Source organism: Anolis sagrei, chromosome 5 (assembly GCF_037176765.1).
Source record: "Anolis sagrei isolate rAnoSag1 chromosome 5, rAnoSag1.mat, whole genome shotgun sequence".
NCBI lineage: Eukaryota > Metazoa > Chordata > Lepidosauria > Squamata > Dactyloidae > Anolis > Anolis sagrei.
Window position 1 is genome coordinate 90,739,640 of NC_090025.1, and position 20,534 is coordinate 90,760,173.

A 20,534-nucleotide genomic window follows, 5' to 3' on the forward strand; every position below is an offset into this window, starting at 1 on the left:
AGTTGTAGTTGCTGGGATTTATAGTTCACCTACAATCAAAGAGCATTGTGAAGCCCACCAATGATGGAATTGAACCAAACTTGGCACACAGTTCTCCCATGACCAACAGAAAATACTGGAAGGGTTTGGTGGGCAGTGCCCTTTGGTTTTGGAGTTGTAGTTCACCTATATCCAGAGATCACTGTGGACTCAAACAATGATGGATCTGGACCAAACTCTACACAAAGACTCAATATGTCCAAATGTGAACACTGGTGGAGTTTGGGGAAAATAGAATCTTGAAGTTTGGGAGTTGTCGTTGCTGGGATTTATAGTTCACCTATAATCACAGGGCATTCTGAACCCCACCAACGATAGAATTGGGCCAAACCTCCCACACAGAACCCCCATGTGGACCACAGCAGTGCGTGGCAGGAGACAGCTAGTTCACAATAAAACCATTTTAAAACATTATACAACATCATCAGTAAAATTTAACAATAAATTAATAGATTAACATGCCAATAAAACCAAGCCGAGCTGGGAGAATCCATATCGCAAAATCCAAATTTCCTTTTCCTATTGTCGCTGGCCTCTAATCGAGCGCCTGACCCCAGAGCCAGGTCTTCAGTTGTCTTATAAAGGACAGGAGGGAGGTAGCCAACCTGATATCCTTAGAGAGTTCCACAGACCGGGGGGGGGGGGGGGCACTGCCGAGAAGGCCCTATCTCTTGTCCCCACCAACCGCGTTTGCGAGAGTGATGGGATCGAGAGCAGGGCCTCTCCTGATGATCTTAAGCTTCATGATGGTTCATAGCAGGAGATACGTCCGGAGAGGTAATCTGGGCCAGAACCGTTCAGGACTTTAAAGGTTAAAACCAGTACTTTGAATTGTGCCCGGAAGCTAATCGGCAGCCAGTGGAGCTGGCGAAACAGAGGAGTGATATCCCAGAATATCCATTTTGAACTGGGTTATCTGAGTCCACATTCAGATAATGTGGGATTTTCTGCCTTGATATTCTGGGATACAGGGCTGTGTGGTAGGACCCTGAGTCCACACTGCCATATATTCTAGATCAAAGCAGATAATGTGTAAATATCAAGGCAGATAATCCTCTGGGTTGTTGTAGGTTTTTTCGGGCTGTATGGCCATGTTCTAGAGGCATTCTCTCCTGATGTTTCACCTCCCTCTATGGCAAGTATCCTCAAAGGTTGTGAGGTCTGTTGGAACTAGGAAAATTAGATTTATATATCTGTGAAATGTCCAGGGTGGGACAAAGAACTCTTGTCAGTTGGAGCTAGGTGTGAATGTTTCAACTGACCACTTTGATTGGCATTTGATGGCCTGACAATTTTTAGATGTGTCTTATTAGTGACTGGGGAAATCCTTTGTTGAGGGGTGATTAACTGACAGACCTCACAACCTCTGAGGATGCTTGGCATAGATGCAGGTGAAACGTCAGGAGAGAATGCCTCTAGAACATGGCCATACAGCCCGAAAAAACCTACAACAACCCAGTGATTCCAGTCACGAAAGCCTCCAACAATACAGATAATCCTCCGGTGGTGCAATGGGTTAAACTTTTGTGCCAGCAGGACCGCTGACCGACAGGTCAAATGGTTCGAATCCGGGAAGAGTGGGTTGAGCTCCCACTGTCAGCTCCAGTTCCCCGTGCAGAGACATGAGAGAAGCCTCCCGTAAGGATAATAAAACATCAAACATCTGGGCGTCCCCTGGGCAACAACCTTGCAGATGTCCAGTTTTCTCACACAAGAAGCAATTTGCAGTTTCTCAAGTCGCTTCTGACACGAAAACAAATCCACAATATCTGCTTTGAGCTGGGTTATTTGAGTCCACACTGCCATATAATAAGTATGGATTTTGTACACTTGAATGGAAGGGACCACAGTGCATGGTTTGCTATCTGGGCAAGGCCTCCTCTGAAGGAGGAGGGCCGCTTTTCTCCTATCTATCTGAAGCTTTGGGGAGTGAGTGTCGCAGTTGTGGTAACTTTTTCTTTGCATTGCTGTATAATCGAGATTATCAAAGCAGATAATTCACATTATCTGCCTTGAACTGGATATTTATTTATCGTGTCAGGAGCAAACCAAACAGTCGTTTGAACTAGATTATATGAATCTACACTTCCATATAATCCAGTTCAAAGCAGATAATCTGGGGCCCCTTCCACACAGCTGAATAAAATCCCACATTGTCTGCTTTGAACTGGAATATATTGCAGTGTATACTCAGGGCCCTTCCACACAGCCATATAACCCAGAATATCAAGGCAGGAAATTCCCCAATATCTGCTTTGTACTGGGTTATCTTAGTCCACACTGCCACATATTCCAGTTCAAAGCAGATAATGTGGGATTTTATTCAGCTGTGTGGCAGGGGACTCAGATAAACCCGTTCAAAGCAAAGATTGTGGGATTTTCTGCCTTGAAATTCTGGGATATAGGGCTGTGATGAAGAGCCCTGGTTCGTATATGTCAGTGTCAAAGGGACCTCTATGTGAGCCCTTCCACATATAACCCAGAATATTTGCTTTGAACTGGGTTATCTGAGTCCACACTGCCATATAACCCAGTTCAAAGCAGATCATGTGGGATTTTATATAGCTGTTTGGAAGGGGCTTGTGTGATTTTTTTCCTGATTTCCTTTTGGCTTTCTTTTCAGGTAGGCTTTTGGAGAAGAAAATTTTCAAGATAGACAGGAGATGCTGAGTAATGTTTCTGCATTTTAATAGGTTTTAACTACTTATTTTTTATGCTCTTATGTTTCATTCTGTTTTAGGACCCTTCCACACAGCCATGGGCCTTTCTACACAGCCCTGTATCCCAGAATATCAAGGCAGAAACCCCCACAGTATCTCCTTAGAGCTGGGTTATTTAAGTCCACACTCAGATAATGCGGGATTTTCTGCCTTGATATTCTGGGATATAGGGCTGTGTGGAAGGGCCCCATATAATGTAGAATATCAAAGCAGAAAATCCCACCATATCCGCTTTGAAGTGGGTTATCTGAGTCCATATATTCCAGTTCAAAGCAGAAAATGTGGAATTTTGTGCAGCTGTGTGGAAGGGGCATTACACTTGATATATTTTCAGTTTTAAATAATATTTATTATTTTTTTTACTTTATTTGTACTGTGCATTTCTTCCCAAGGGCACTCAAAGTGGCTAATAATCACACATTTTTAAAATTTTATTTTTAGATGGTGAACCTTTTAAATACATTTAAATCCTCATAATCTCAATGGTTTCAACACAACAGTACTCATAGCATGTTAACTATCTCAGTTATAATGAAATAACTCTTTCACTTTTTTCTATTGTGGTCTATCTAGTATCTATATCTGTAACCTGATAGTAGAAAAGTAAATGTTCCTTTCAGTCAATAATTAGTTTTTATTTAAAAATAAATTAAACATGGCACAATCAAGCAAAGTAAAGTGCTTCCAATTCTTGATTTTAGATTTCCAAATCTTTATTTTAGCACTGCTGAATTCCGTTTCTTAGGAAAGCATTGGTACAGGACTTTATCCTTCATTTCAAATACCACATTTGTTAAACTTACTCTGCGCATAAGTGTGACATATAACAATCACACATTTTGATCAATTTAAGACAAAACAAATACAAAAATTAAAAAAAACTAGTACTGTGTGTTTGGTTAAGAAATACAATTGAAACATAGTACATACAATTAAAATGCATTTTAATTCACGTAATCCCTTAATTTTTGTTTGTTTGTTTGTACATTGCTTTATTTTTAACATTGTTAGCCACTTTGCAAAGAAAAAGCATGATATAAGTAATGATAATAATAATCTTAATTTTCTTGGCAGCTACTAGTACCTTTGCTTTTGTTTTTGCTTGAAAAGATGCAAATTGTGCATTTTTCCTGTTTCCATCCAGAAGTGTTACAAATTTCCATTCTCATTGTCACCCAGCTATCAGTATGCCACACCCATAGCTTATGCCCAACCATCCTTCTGGCACACCTTTTGCATTCAAAGTTCTTTAGTATGAGGTAGCTGATGTTAAGGGCTTTAATATCCTAGTATCCAAGTAAATGAAATGTGGAAATTCAATTTGGGGTATGCATTTAAGGCTGGAACGTCATTATTCCAGGAAATATATAGCACTGATTACATGAAAATCACCAAACCTATTGGTCAGTGAGTTAAACAGAGTGCGCACTTGGTATATGCTGGAGTTTAGTTCCAGAACCACTGTGGATACCAAAATTTGTGGATGATCATCTCCTATGGTATGTAATAGTGTAGTAAAGCTGTGTCTTATATAAAATGACAAAAACCAGGTTTGCTTTTGGAATTTAAAAATCAATGGATATAGAATCTATAGTTACTGAGGGTCAATGTAATGTGTCTAAAGCTTTAATTAGTTAGTTTTACACAAGAAGAGTTAAGCTAAATATACCCTCCCATGTTAGGGCATGATAAAAATAACGAGCAATCTGTTAAAACTATCAGTGCTATGCAAACATGAATATATAAATATAAAGCTATAAGTACTTCTGTCTCTAAAATTCCAGAAAAAGTTGAGCTTCTTTTTGTGAATCCTGTAAAGTAGGACATGTATATGAATGGAGAGATACAAAATCCAGCTTCTAAATATGTTTGTAGGGATATGGCTGTAGAAGCTGAGTGTTGAGAGAGGCTCCTCCTGAAGATTCTCAGAGTGGGGGCTTGCCTAATATCTCTGGGGAGCGAATTCCAGAGCTAAGGGTCCACTACAGAGAAGGGCCCTCTCCCTCGTCCCCACCATGCCTCCAGGAATTACTTTATTTTCACCAGCTTCCCCTTCTGTATTATTTCTGTATGGTGGTCAGATATGGAGGCCTAAGCTTTCTTAACATGCTTTTTAAAACCTTGCCTGTTATAGACATACACACATGCTAGAAGTATTCACACACAACCCCATGACTTTTCTACATGTTATTATTTTATAACTTGAAATTGAAATGGGTTTAATTGACACTGTTACTATTTGAAGTACACATGAAACTTACCATTATCAAGGTGCACAATATTTTTATTGCACCCAAAAAGTGCAATAAAGGTGGAAGCACCTTTGACAATATATCTTTTTAATATCTTACTTTTCTCTCATGTTGGACCTAGAGCAGTTAATACTGCACATTTAATTAGTGTTTCAAATCTGCATTGTGCATCTGGATCCTGGCATTTCCCTATTCTTGACCAAAATTGTACCACATCTGTCAAGTTGTATGGGAATAATTGGTGAACAGCTACTGTCAAATCCTGTCACAGATTTTCAATCATGTTGAAGTTTGATGCCACACAATGGCTTTGATTGGAATCCAGGTTCTAGTTTTGAAACCATTTTAGTGTTGTGGTTTCAAATTGTACTCCAACTATTCACGAAAGCAAGTAGACAGTTATTATTAGTATTTGTGTGTGTGTATACACACAAACATACACTCATATAAAGGAGACTGAAAGCGACTAACACTAGAAATCATTTGGAAGGTATTTCACAATAATCATGTTTTAAAGAAAAATACCCAATTTACTTCCTAGAAGTGTATAAGAATTAACTGAGGGACAGTTGCCCCATCTTTTTTCTGTTGATTTTAATTGTGAACATGTGCCTGAGGGCTGTGTTTTGAGTTTTTCTTAATTTTAAAAAGCTTAATTTTAAAAATACTGTAGCATCCATTTTATTGGATTAGTAGACACTTTTCTTGCAAGTGTCTACTATAGCTGATCTAATCATTAATTGTTCATTTTTAAATACCTTGTTTACTAAAAATAGTCAGAATATAGTAGTTTTGTTGAATTTAAATTTAATGTGCCTTCAATACAACCATCAACATATTGTGATCTCCATTAATGTCATAGTGGTTTAAAGGCAATAAGAAGAAGAATAATAACAACTTTATTTATAACCTTCCCTATTTCCCCGAGGGGACTCATGGCAAGGACTATACTGAGGTGATTTTGCCAGTTTCTTCTTCTGGCCTAAATAGCCTATATTACCTGGTATTTGTTAGTAGTTTCCCATTGAAGTGCTAACTTCCAATGCCTTTAGGGTATTTGGTCCGGTTTTATTAGTATACTTTTAATCTAAAAACAGAAATGATGAAAAAAGTGTGCTAATAAGTTTAATTAAACTGCTAGGGTCACCAATTTTCTGCTTTTGTTGTGTATAGATATATAGCTTTAAATATAGAGAGCTTCATTATGGATCTATGCAGTTAGTACAGGAACTGTAGATTATTTGAAAGTTCACGTCTGTGTGCATATTCAGAAAATGTTAGAAAACAAGTTAGAGTCATGTGCATTCAACAACATTTATATTCTTAAATTGTTTTATTCAATAATTAAAAATCTGAAATATCTTTGCAATGGAACATGTTGAGATTTGAACAACAGTTAATTTACAGTTCTGTTCCCATCATTTAGCATTGTTGCCATGGCATCATGAAGTTTCCATTTGTAATGGGAAGGGTAGAAATTTATTCTTTTATTTTGGAAAAAGAACACAGCTCATATATGGAGGCTCTAATTTGATGTATCTATTCTGATTTTTTTAACTCTAAATATTCATATTTGACAATAGCCAGCTAAAAGCAAATCTTGTAGTGGGGATTCCTTTTTGAAGAGACCACATTTTTTGCTTATTTAATTTAATTGAAGCCAACATCCTATTATAACATATTTAAATGACTAATTAATGCCTGTTATGCTGTCAAGAGTTGCTTTTGTTATGGTGAAATAGCTCCAGTTACAGATGTTGCTAGAGCAGGAAAGCAAACCATGGTATATTCCAGCAAGTGAAATTTGTTGTTTCACGATAAGTGAGTTGAGGATAACTGTGCTGAGGTCTTCCTTTTTCAATGTTCTCTGTGCATTGTCCAAATGGTATAACAGCCTATGATGGCAAATGGGAAGGGAGAAAAACTGATACGGAGATGCTAGGTAGCCCAATATCTCCTGTAACAACTGTTGTTGGTTTTGTCTGGGGTCAAAGGCAACCCAACCCTTAGTTAAGATGATATGACTTGTTAACCTGCTTTCAATCAAATTAGAATCAGAGCATTTGCTCTTTCGTTCTCTGAATAGGATTTAATCCTTATAGATTCTGGCTCAATTGTGTCCCATATTAATTAATAATTGGTGGGGGGCGGGGAGAGGCAGAGGTTGGATTTTTAAAAAATTAGTATTCTTTATTCTCTGGACTGAGGGAAGTACCGCATTTATTGATATTAAGCCATTTTGAGAATGCATTCATCGTTGCTATAGATAATAAAGTATTGATTAATTGAAAATGTAATGACCATTCAGTGTTAATCATTTTTCAGATCTTCCTGGGTAACATAATGCCAGCTGAACGTAAGAAGTCGACAAGCATGGAAGAAAAAGAAACATTAAGTAATAAAGATAAGGAGTTCGGTGACAGACGGTCAGTGAGCAGCAGGGACAAGCCCAAAGAGGATGTGAGGCTTGGCATGAAGAGAGAGATGCTTAAATCACCTGATGATAAAAAGAAAAAACTGGAGGAGGAAAAGCGGAAAAAAGAAGAGAAGGAGCGTAAGAAAAAAGATGATGAGAAGGTTAAATCTGAGGAAGAGCAGAAAAAGAAAGAGGAGGAGGAAAAGCAAAAACTTGAAGAGGAAGAGAAAATGAAGCAAGAGGAAGAATTGAAGCGGCAACAAGAAGAGGCAGCTGCTCAGCTTAAGTAAGGTTTTGGTGTTTGTTACCAGTACTAGTAATATACAGGCAGTCCCCAAGTTACTGTAGGTTTCTTTTTAAGATTAATTTGTATGTAAGTCGGAACAGGTATATTTTTTAAATGTAAATCCAGCCAAATGAGCTTTAGATAGCATAGGGAAGGGTTAACACCACTGTGGTGTTTGCTGTCTGTGTCACTGTTCTCACTTCACTTTCTGTCCCTGTGAGAATTGGATTTTGAAAAAAAAAAAGGCTTGTTCTGAAAATCAGGATTGGTGATACAGCTTCAGCGGAGACACATTTTCCCCATGATAAGTCTTCCAGGAGTGTATTTCCAGATATTGCAGATATTCCAGATATTGCAAATTAACATTTGCTTGCTGAACAGATTGTTGATATAAGAAATAAGATGGGTTCAGAAAATAGATGGAAAGAAACAGTTGTGACCAAAGGGCACTATGTATGAGCTCAAAGAAGTACATGTGCTTAGTAGTCACACTCTGCATTTCGAAGCATCCCTGAAATGCTGGAAACTATGCAATGTGTTTCTATCATGGCAAGTAATTTGTTGTTCTAATAAAAAAAAAGTAGAAAATCCCTTTGGGTATACCTAGTGGAGCTCTTTTGATTCTGGTAGGAGTTAGTAGTTTATAAACCATTAACATGTTAACTACAAAATTAATGAACTAGGCTGTTTTGCCTTAAAATTAGCTTTAGTCCCAGGTGAAACACAGATTCATTGATTAATTTATCTAGCTTTGATTAAATATTCATATGTCCAATACATTTTTACAAGAAAAAACAACATTGCCTCAGTATGCAGAAGATACTGGCATCTTTAGGAATGCTTCCTTGAGAAGATATAATCAACATCCATGTTTGGATTGTACCTATATCACACTTAGAAGCTTCTGAGTTTGCATCACACAAGAGGCCTTTCTTCTGTGAGAAGAAAGTATGGATGTAATTTCCAAAATATTGCCTGTTTGCAGTTTTTTGAAGTACTTAAATAAAAAAAACAACAATTAATATTAAAATGTGTTCCTAAAGTCCTTTCAGATTCCTTTTTTGTTTATAAATGTAAAATTATTTTGGGGGTTATAAATGATAATTAAAAGATAATTAAAACATAATTCTCATTATGCATTTTCTCTTTAGAGAAAAAGAAGAGTCGCATCAACTCCACCAGGAAGCTTGGGAACGCCACCAGGCAAGAAAGGAACTTCGTAGCAAAAACCAGAATGCACCAGACAGCCGCCCTGAAGAGAACTTCTTCAGCAGACTGGATTCAAGCCTCAAGAAAAATACTGCCTTTGTGAAGAAGTTAAAAACTATCACAGAACAGCAGAGAGACTCCTTGTCCCACGATTTTAATGGGCTTAATTTAAGCAAGTACATTGCAGAGGCTGTTGCTTCTATAGTGGAAGCAAAACTGAAAATATCAGATGTAAACTGTGCTGTGCATTTGTGTTCCCTGTTCCACCAGCGTTATGCTGATTTTGCTCCGTCACTTCTGCAGGTATGGAAGAAACATTTTGAAGCAAGGAAAGAAGAGAAAATGCCCAATATTACTAAACTACGAACAGACTTGCGATTCATTGCAGAGCTGACAATAGTTGGGATTTTCACAGATAAGGAAGGCTTGTCTTTAATCTACGAACAGCTAAAGAACATTATTAATGCGGATCGGGAAACCCACACCCACGTTTCAGTTGTTATTAGTTTTTGCCGGCATTGTGGAGATGACATTGCTGGTCTGGTACCAAGAAAAGTTAAAGGTGCAGCAGATAAATTTAACTTGAGTTTTCCTCCCAGTGAAATAATTAGCCCAGAGAAGCAGCAACCTTTTCAAAATCTGCTAAAGGAGTACTTTACATCTTTGACCAAACATCTGAAAAGGGACCACAGAGAACTACAAAATACTGAAAGACAAAACAGGTGAAATTTTAAATGATATTACTGAATTGACAAGTTTTTAGTGAATTGAGTAAAAACTTTTTTTGAGATACTGTTGTGGTTTCAGATTTTGAATTTAGAGTTGGAGGAAAGTGGATTAATATTACAGTCTTGCTGTGTTGCTTCAATTCTAAGTCACACTTTATCCCCATATAAAAATCTCTAAAGCCAGAGTACATCTTAGAATTGCCAGTCCTTTTATATATAGCTGCATCTGTGTAGCTTTTTCTGTTAATGGTACTAAAATTAGTGGGTCATTTATAATTGATGGTGTCTTAGAATAGAAGAAATATGGTATGTTCTCATAACTAACTTCTACTCGTTTCAAGGGAGTTTACTCCCAAGCTTCCACTCTTATAATTGTTGTATGTGTCTCCTGCAATCTTCTCATCTGGAAAATGTCCACATGTTGGGCTTTAGATTTTTAAAAACAGGTCTCTAGGCTGTTTCCATACAGTTTTGTTATATGTTGCAAAAGGGGAAAAGTTTGATAATATCCTGAATGGGTTGTTGTAGGTTTTTTGGGCTATATGACCATGTTCTAAAGCAGGGGTCCACAAACTTTTAAAACAGAGGGCCAGGTCACAGTCCCTCAAACTGTTGGAGGGCTGGATTATAATTTGAAAAAAAATGAATGAATTCCTATGCACACTGCACATATAGAATCATAGAATCAAAGTTGGGAGAGACCTCATGGGCCATCCAATCCAACCCCCTGCCAAGAAGCAGGAATGTTGCATTCAAATCACCCCTGACAGATGGCCATCCAGCCTCTGTTTAAAAGCTTCCAAAGAAGGAGCCTCCACCACACTCCGGGGCAGAGAGTTCCACTGCTGAATGGCTCTCACAGTCAGGAAGTTCTTTCTCGTGTTCAGATGGAATCTCCTCTCTTGTAGTTTGAAGCCATTGTTCCGCGTCCTAGTCTCCAAGGAAGCAGAAAACAAGCTTGCTCCCTCCTCCCTGTGGCTTCCTTATATCTTATTCGTAGTGCAACAATCACTTTAAAACAATACAATAATTAAAACGAAGAACAATTTTAACAAATATAAACTTACTAGCTGTGCCCTGCCACGCGTTGCTGTGGCTTATAGTAAGAGTTTTGAAGTCTCTGCCTGGCCTCACTTCCTCCTTTCTTCTCTCTTCCTTCCTTCTCTTGCTCTCTTTCCCTCTTTCTCTCTCACACACTCCTTCCTTTCCCCTCTTTCTCTCTCTCTCTCCCTCTCTCTCTCTCTCGCATCCCTCCTTCCTCCCCCTTCTTTATGCTTGTGTGTAAACTTGAGTATTTTCTGTTGGTCATGGGGGTTCAGTGTGGCAAGTTTGCCCCAATTCTGTCGGTGGGGTTCAGGATGCTCTTTGAGTGTAGGTGAACTGTGAATCCCAGTGCGTACAACTCCCAAATGTCAAGGTCTGTTTCCCCCAAACTCCATCTGTGTTCATATTTGGGCGTATTGAATGCTTATGCCAAGTTTGGTCCGGATCCATCATTGTTTGAGTCCACAGTGCTGTCTGGATGTAGGTGAACTACAACTCCCAAACTCAAGGTCAATGCCCTCCAAGCCTTTCCAGTATTTTCTGTTGGTCATGGGAGTTGTGTGTGCCAAGTTTGGTTCAATTCCATCATTGGTGGAGTCCAGAATGCTCTTTGATTGTCGGTGAACTATAAATCCCAGGAGCTACATCTCCCAAATGACAAAATCATAATTGTTTGAGTGATGGTCACTCCTTCTGTTGTGAGACGCTGTGTTGTGTTGTGGAGCCTCTCCCTCCTCTCCCCCCCGCCTTTCCCTTCCCTTCCCTTCCCTTCCCTTCCCTTCCCTTCCCTTCCCTTCCCTTCCCTTCCCTTCCCTTCCCTTCCCTTCCCTTCCCTTCCCTTCCCTTCCCTTCCCTTCCCTTCCCTTCCCTTCCCTTCCCTTCCCAGCACTCGCCTCTTTTGCTGCTCTTCCGTCGTCCCTCCCTCTGGCCGGAGTCGTCCAAAAAGGCAAAAAGGAAGCGGGGGGGGCGGAGTGAGGGAAGACGGAAAAGCTGAGAGGGAAGAGCGGCGGGGGAAGCAGCGTTCCTTGGTTTCGCCTCAGCAGCTTTCCAAGCGCGGTCCCACAGGCAGCGCCTCGGAGCGCTCCTCCTGTCGGCTGGGGCTTTTTTCCTGCCCAGGGAAGGCTGCGGCACTCGACGGCGGTGCTGCTGCTTCCCGATGGGGAGCATGGGCAAAGGGCTCCACGTAAGCTAACTTAGGCTCTCCGGCTTTGCGCGGCGAGGGAGGATGGGGCGGGGCTTCGTGGAGGGAGCGTTGGCCGGCAGGCCATGTGTGCGCGCGGGGGAACTGGTGGCTGGGCGCCATTGCGCATGCTCAGTTGTTTTGTCGTTTTGTGAGTGTGTTGTTGTGTTGTTTTTCATTTTGATTCGGTTTGTTTGTACCTAGTGGGTTGAGGTAGGTGCATGGGAATTTTGGTTAATTTCCGTTGGGGTTTTTTTTTAGTTTTGTGGCTCCGTTTAACTCCCAGAACAAATTTATATATATAGATTAGTATTTCAATGGGAAGTGTGGGGCTGCTTTTGGCTGATGAGGTAGGATTGTTGTTGTTGTGTGCTTTCAAGTCGTTTCAGACTTAGGTTGACCCTGAGCGAGGATCGGGTAAATGACCTTGGAGGGCCTTAGTTTGAGGACCCCTGTTCTAGAGGCATTCTCTCCTGACATTTCGCCTGCATCTATGGCAAGCATCCTCAGAGGTAGTGAGGATTTTGCTTTTTCTAGATGTCTTAGTCATCCGTAAACCAGATCAACAATTGGGTCACACCGTTTACAGAAAAACCACACACAGAGATAGATATCTACATAAAAACTCCAACCATCACCCAAGTCAAAAAAGAAGCACCATTAAAGCCTTGGCAGACCGTGCAAAAAGAATCTGCGAACCCCACCCCCTTCAAGATGAACTGAACCACCTCAACTGGGCTCTACAGGCCAATGGATACTCCACCTCAGACATCAGAAAAGCTGCAAGACCGAGAACAAGCCACGAGAGTCAAGACAAAGATCCACCCAGAAGAAAAGTGTTCAAGGGAAGCTGATGAGGAAACACAACATACAAACTATCTACAGACCCACCAAGAAAATCCAACAAATGCTACATTCAGCAAAGGACAAGAGGGATCCTCTCACTTCTACAGGAGTCTTCCGTATACCATGCAGCTGTGGACAAGTCTACATAGGGACCACCAAACACAGCATTGCCCAAACACGAATCAAGGAACATGAAAGGCACTGCAGACTACTTCACCCAGAGAAGTCAGCCATAGCAGAGCACCTGATGAACCAACCTGGATAGAGCATATTATTTGAAAACACAGAAATGCTGGACCACTCTAACAACCACCATGTCAGACTATACAGAGAAGCCATTGAAATCCACAAGCATGTGAACAATTTCAACAGGAAGGAGGAAACCATGAAAATGAACAAAATCTGGCTACCAGTATTAAAAACTCTAAAATTACAACAGCAAAACAACAGAGGGAAAACAATCAGAGACATCTAATCACCTCTCAACAAAAGATTGCCCCAGGCACTGCCAGGCCATCAAATGCTAATCAAGGTGGTCAGTTGAAACATTCACACCTAGCTCCAGCAGACAAGAGTTCTTTGTCCCACACTGGTCATTCCACAGATATATAAACCCATTTTCCTAGTTCCAACAGACCTCACTACCTCTGAGGATGCTTGCCATAGATGCAGGCGAAACGTCAGGAGAGAATGCCTCTAGAACATGGCCATATAGCCCGAAAAAAACCTACAACAACCCAGTGATTCCGGCCATGAAAGCCTTCGACAATACATGAATGCTATTCCTTTCCTGCTAGTATAATAGAAGTATTTTTGGTTTAAAAAAATTGATACAACAGAAGTTGTGGAGTTAGAATAGTGGAATCTACTACTGTACTATTGCTGCAACCCTCAAAATGTTAGCATTGGACATATTACATCAGTATTATGAAAAGAAGTTGTGCCTCATGCTGCAGAATGAGTTAGTTAAAAATAACATTTACAAGAAACACAGTACATCTAATATACCATAGATGCAGGCGAAACGTCAGGAGAGAATGCCTCTAGAACATGGCCGTATAGCCTGAAAAAACCTACAACAACCCAGTAATTCCGGCCATGAAAGCCTTCGACAATACAATATCTTAAATCATGCTTTTTCCCTACCGCAGGGGTCCTCAAACTTTTAAAGCAGTGGTCCGATTCATGATTCATCAGACTGTTGGGTGGGCGGACTATAGTTTGAAAAAAAAAATCAATGAATTCCTGTGCACACTGCACATATCTTGTTTGTTATGCCAAAAAAAAAAAAAAAAAAACCCCACGAATGAACAATACAATATTTAAAATGAAGAACAGTTATAACCAACATAAACTTACCAGTATTTCAGTGGGAAGTGTGGGCCTGCTTTTAGCTGATGAGATAGTCATGTTAATTAGGACTCTTGTTGTTATGTGTCTTCAAGTTATTTCAGACTTAGGGCGACCCTAAGTCTAAGTTTAAGGGCAGGGGATGGGTAATTGATCTTGGAGAGCTGCATCTGGCCCGGAGGCCTTAGTTTGGGGATCCTTGCTCTATAGTGTTACTTTCTCCCTGTAGCAAGCTTTTGCTTTTTTATGGACACATCATATGACAGGGAGAGATCAGCAGGTCCATGAAAAAGGTCCACGAGATTTAGATATAGGAAGAAGACACAGAATAGAGGATAAAAAACGATGTGAGGATGGGACATGGTTTTGATTGAATGCTGTGTTCTTGCTTTTTATTCTGTAAGGGTCAAAGTATTTTTTGTGGAACTTTGAAGAAAAGAACTGGACACTTTTGTTTAAGAGAATCAGAGTAGCCCATTGAATTAGGAACAGGGGAATGAAGATGAAGTAAAGGAGATTGTGGGTAAGAAGGGTGGTATCAGGGAAACAGAAAACATTCTTGGGTGTGGATGTTCGGTAGAACGAACAAATCCTACTGTTTGTTGACCTATTTTTCTAACTTGCCTTTCTAACTTGTGGTTTTATCTATTAATAGCCGTCCCCTGCCATGCGTTGCTGTGGCCCAGTCTGTGTATATGTGTTTTGCGTGTGTATATTTGGTTTTGCGCATGCATTGTAATGTATTTTTATTTTTTTGGTTTTTTAAGTCTCTTCCGCTGTGTTTTTCAGTGTTTTTAGGAGTGATGGTCACTCGTTGCCCTGATAGGTATATTGTGTCCAAATTTGGTGTCAATTTAGCCAGTGGTTTTTGAGTTATGTTAATCCCACAAACGAACATTACATTTTTATTTATATAGATTAGCCATCCCCTGCCACACGTTGCTGTGGCCCAGTCTGGTGATTTGAAAAATAAAATAATGAGAACGTGTTGGTTTCTAATACATGTAATTTTGTTATGTTTGTGGGTAAGCAATATTTCGTGCTGTTTCTTTGTCACTGTTGATATGGAGATTTTCCGGTTTGCCTATACTATATCTGTGTGTGTGTGTGTGAATCCTATCTATCTATCTATATCTATGGCTGGATGGTTCTTTGTCAGGAGGGCTTTTATTAAGTTTTCTTGCCCTGGTGAAGGGAATTGGACTGGATGAGCTTAAGTATTTTCTATTGGTTATGGGGGTTCTGTGTGGGAAGTTTGCCCCATTTCTGTCATCAGTGAGGTTCAGAATGCTCTTTGTCTAAAATGTGTACTTCAGTGCGAGAATGATCTTACTTTTTATTCTTTAAGGATCAAACTAATTTTTGTGGAATGATCTTTAATTACTGTAAGTAATGCCTGCCTGCCAAAGTGAACTATAAATCCTAGTAACTACAACTCCCAAATGTCAAGGTCTATTTCCACTCCCCCCCCCCCCCAAAAAAAAAAAAACCCTCCACCTGTGTTCCTATTTGGGAATATGGAATATTTGTGGCAAGTTTGGTCTGGATCCATCATTGTTTGAGTCCACAGTGCTCTTTGGATGTTAGTGAACTGCAACTCCCAAATTCAAGGTCAATGCCCACCAAACCCTTGTAGTGTTTTCTGTTGGTCATGGGAATCCTGTGTACCACGTTTGGTTCAATTCCATCATTGGAGTTTAGAATGCTCTTTGATTGTAGGTGAATTATAAATCCCAGTAACTACAACTCCCAAATGTCAAGGTCTGTGTCCCCCCAAACTCAAGGTCAATGCCCATCGATGCCCAAGTTGGTCATGGGAGTCATGTGTGCCAGTTTGGTTCAATTCCATCAATGGTGGAGTTCAGAATGCTCTTTGATTGTAGGTGAACTATAAATCCCAGCAACTATAACTCCCAAATGATGAAATCAATTTTTTTTGAGTGATGGTCAAAATTGGCGGCAATTCACCCAGTGGTTTTTGAGTTCTGTTTTTTTTAAAAAAATATATAAATATGTTTATTGTAGTTTTGCTTACAAACATTTAAAAGCAATAGAAAAGAGAGGAATTCTTAGGAAGAGGAAGGTGAAGGTAATGGTTGGGTGTGGGGGTGGGCAAGGGTAGGCTTGGGGATGGGGGGTGGACGCAGTTGGGCGTCGAGTATAGGGGGCGTCGAGTATAGGGGGGATGACGAGAAAAAGAAAAAAAGAAGAAGAAAAAAGGGGGAGGATGGGAGAAAAGAGGAGAAAGTAGTAGAGAAGGGAGAAGACAGCAAAGAGATGACAGTTTTAAAAAAACAGTTTAGAAGCTGTTTCTTTTTGTTGACTTCCGCCTTTATCTTCCCTGGGTAATTTTGGTTGTCACTCTGGTGCCGTGTTTTTGTTTAATATTGGTCACTTCTTTTTTGGATTTTTCAAGTCTCTGATTTATTGTTTTCTTTTTTGTTACTTGTACTCACTCGGGGGTAGCAAGTCTTTGTGGGCTTTGTTGTGATTCCATGTAATTTTTGAAGAGGGTCCAGTCTGTTGGATTTATTGGCTTGCCCTCTGGGTCTTTAAGATAATATGTTAATAAATCCATGTCCATTATTTCGGAAACCTTAGCTTCCCATTCTTCTTTGGTTGGCAGTTCCTTTAATTTCCACTTCTTAGCGTATATTATCCTTGCTCCTGTTGTCAGGAAAGTGAATAGTTTGTCTTTATTTCTTTCGAGCGGTATGTCTTCATCCGTAATGCCGAGAAGGAAGTATTCTGGTTTTAATTGTATTGTTGTTTGAAGGATCTTCTGAGAGGCCTCCTTTATTATTTTCCAATATTTTTTAGCTTTGGTACATGACCACCACATGTGGTAGTATGTTCCCACTTGGGTTTGGCACTTCCAACATTTGTTTTGGGTGTTTTTGTACATTAGTCCAAGTTTCTGTGGGGTCATGTGCCATCGAAAGAACATTTTGTACCAATTCTCTTTCAGGTCAGATGAGTACGTGTATTTTAGTTTCAACTTCCATGCTTGTTCCCATTCTCTTAGGTTTATTGGTCTTCCAATGTTTCTGGCCCACTTAATCATACATTCCTTTATTAATTCGGTCTCAGTTGACCATTCTAGTAGGTTTGAATAGATCTTGGTTATGATTTTCTTTCCGTTCTTTATCAGGGGTTCCCAGAAGTCTTCCTTATCTGTAAATCCTATCTTTGAGTCTTTGTTAAAATTTTCTTTGATTTGCAAGAATTGGAACCAGGAAATGTTTTTGTGTTGAATTGTTATCTCCTCTCGTGATTTTAGATGTATTTTCCCTTCTTTCTTCATTAGTAAGTCGCTATAATTAGGCCATTCCGACCAGCCTAGTAGTCTCCTTTGGCTCGCTTCTAGGGGTGAGATCCAAGTTGCTGTTTTTGTGTAAAAGTGGTTTTTGTATTTCTCCCAGATCCTGATCAGTGCCGCTCTTACGAAATGGTTTTTAAAGTTCTTCTCTACTTTTGTCTTCTTATACCAAAGGTAGCCGTGCCATCCGACTCGTAGGTCGAACCCTTCCAGAGCTAATATTTTCTCTCTTTTAAGCGTGAGCCAATCTTTTAGCCAGGATAACCCGCACGCTTCGAAGTAAAGTTTGAGATCTGGCAGGCCGAAACTTCCTCTTTTTTTTGCTGTCTATCAGGTGTTTAATTTTTATTCTGGGCCTTTTCCCTTCCCATACAAATCGTAGAATGTCCTTGTTCCATTTTTCAAATGTTTTGTTGTTTCTGATGATTGGTATAATTTGGAAGAGGTATAGGAATCTTGGTAATATATTCATTTTGATTATTGCAACCCTGCCCAGTAATGATAGTTTTAAACTTTTCCAGGAGGATAGATCTTTTTTTGGATGTCCGACCACAGTGTTTAATAGGTGTTCTTCAGTAATTGAGAATTTTTGGCTGTAATTTGGATTCCTAGGTATTTGATTTTGGATGAAATTTTCATGTCAGTTATTTTCTCTAGTTTTTCTTGGTTTGGTTTGGAGATGTTTTTTGTTAGGATCGTTGTTTTTGTCTTGTTTATTTTGAGGCCGGCCAGATTGCCAAACTCTTCGATTTTATTCAGCCATTTCTTGATGTCATCTCTCGGTTCTTCTACGAAGCAGATTAGATCATCCGTGAAGGCTTTTATTTTGTATCTTTGTTTTCCTACCTTTGGTCCTAATAGTTCCTGGTCTGTCCTTATATTTCTCATAAGTATCTCGATGGCAAGGATGAAGATTAAGGGCGAAAGGGGGCATCCTTGTCGTGTGCCTTTTAATATTTGAAAGCTCTCTATCAGTTGGCCATTGATCCATAATTTCGTGTTTTGTGTTTCGTAAATTGTTTTAATTGCATTGTTGAAATGAAAGCCAATGTCGACTTCCTCTATTAGGAGTTTTAAAAAATCCCAATTTAGGTTGTCGAATGCCTTCTCGCCGTCTAACGCAAGGAAGGCTATTTCTTTTTGGTGGTTGGTCTCATAAAATTCTATTACATCTATGACCGTTCTCACGTTGTCCTTAATGTGTCTCTCTGGTAGAAATCCGCTTTGGTCTTCTCCGATCCATTCTTTCAGCCATACTTTTAGCCGTTCCACTAGGATATTCGCAAATATTTTGTAGTCGATGTTAAGCAGCGATATTGGTCTGTAATTCCGGACGTCTGTCTCATCTGTATTTTCTTTGTGTGTCAGTGTGATAACGGCTTCTTTCCAAGTATCCAGGATGTTTTCTCTGGTTAGCACACAGTTCATCAGTATCTTGAGGAATGGTGTTATCTCCTCCTTCATTACTTTGTAGAATCCTGCTGTCAGGCCATCTGGCCCTGGTGCCTTACTCCCGTCGAGGTTTTTTATCGCTTTCTTTATTTCATCCTCGGTTATCTCTTTGTTTAATATTTCTCTGTGGTATTCTGATATTTTGTCTAGTTTTTGTTTTCCCAGGAAATTCGTGATGTCTTCTTTTTTGATTTGGTCTTTGCTGTACAGTTTTGTGTAGAGTTTAAAGAATTTGTTCTTGATGTCCTGTTCCGACACTAGTGTATTGTTTTCTACTATGATTCTGGTTATGAGGTTCGCTTGTTTTTTCTTCCTGATCTTCCTAGCAAGCCAACGACCCGGTTTGTTTGCATTTTGAAAGTTTTTTTGTTTGATAAATTTTAATTCTTTGGCCATTTGTTCTATCTCTAAATGATGTTTTTGCTTTTTCAGTGAGTCTAGGTTTTGGGCTGCCTGTCTGTCGTTTGGTTTTTGTTCAAGGTTTTTTTTCCTCTCTGTTTATTTCTGTTTGTATTTCTTGTAGTTTTTGTCGATGTTGTTTGTTTTTTGCCGCCGTTTGCTGGATGAAGTGGCCTCTCATAACTGCTTTCCAGGCATCCCAACTTGTCTCTGGTTTTACGTCTGGTGTAATGTTTTTCTCAAAGTATTCTTTTATCAGTCCTTTGTTTTTTTAAATGTCCGTCTCTTTTTTCAGTAGGTTGTCATTTAGCCTCCATCTTCTTGTGTTGTTTCTTCTTCTTCTTCTTCTTCTTCTTCTTCTTATTATTATTATTAACCACAAAAGAAATGCTATATACATAAGAAGAGGTGGAACAATATAGTGAAAGAAAAGTAGGGAATAAAGATGTATAAGTCTTAACAAAAACTACTTCATTCTTTTCTTTAAGCCAGATTCTTTTTTATATATATATAATTTTTATTGATTTATCACATTTATTACATACTATTGCATTTCGTACATCAACCTCTTTAACATGTTGTTTTATTATCTTACTTTGACATTTCTCTTTTTTTCCCTTTTTTATCACCACAGTGCTCCCCTCCACCTGTCTCAAGCCTCAATTCTTACATTTCATCTGTCCAAAATTTCATTTCTTCTTGTGACGGTAATTTTCCTTCCTTATTTTTTAATCCATTTACCACAAATCTTCCCCATACAGCATCAAAACTGCTTTGTTTCCATGTACCTTTTTTAACCTTTAATATACATGTCAATTTATCATTTGTTGCTATTTTCCATGCTTCTTTATACCACTCCTCTATTTGTATATTCATTTCTTTTTTCCAATTCCTTGCTATGAGCAGTCTTGCTATAGTTATTAAGTTTGTTATCGCTTCTTTATCCTCCTTTTTCAATTGCTTATTGTTATATAATGATAGTAAGGCTATACAAGGACTTTTATCTATTTTCATATTCATTATAATTTCTCTTTCTCTAAATACTTTCTCCCAAAAATTATTTACATATTTACATTGCCACCACATGTGTATATATGTTCCTGGTTCTTGACACCCTCTCCAACAATTTACTGACTTATTTTTATTCATATATGCTATTCTTACCGGTGTTAAGTACCACTTCCATATTAACTTGTAATAATTTTCTTTAACTCGTATCGATAAATTTTTTAAATGTCTTTGTCCCCATAGTTGTCGCCACTCTATTTCACTTATTTTTATCCCTAAATCCTCT

The 20,534-nt window shown here is 39.1% G+C and overlaps 2 protein-coding genes across 8 annotated transcripts in view; one reads left to right on the plus strand and one right to left on the minus strand.

Annotated features, from left to right (window-relative positions):
• Nucleotides 1-20,534, minus strand: part of CDC123 (cell division cycle 123) — a 350,374-nt gene that overhangs the window by 231,975 nt on the left and 97,865 nt on the right. The window lies entirely within an intron of this gene.
• The window catches only part of UPF2 (UPF2 regulator of nonsense mediated mRNA decay), an 84,031-nt gene that overhangs the window by 1,634 nt on the left and 61,863 nt on the right, over nucleotides 1-20,534 (plus strand). For all 7 annotated transcript variants that reach the window (XM_060778266.2, XM_060778263.2, XM_060778267.2 and 4 more), the window contains exons 2-3: nucleotides 7,337-7,713; nucleotides 8,865-9,644. In XM_060778266.2, coding sequence (XP_060634249.1) covers nucleotides 7,355-7,713; nucleotides 8,865-9,644 — 1,139 coding nt within the window. In that variant the 5' untranslated portion in view covers nucleotides 7,337-7,354. The remainder of the gene's footprint in view (nucleotides 1-7,336; nucleotides 7,714-8,864; nucleotides 9,645-20,534) is intronic.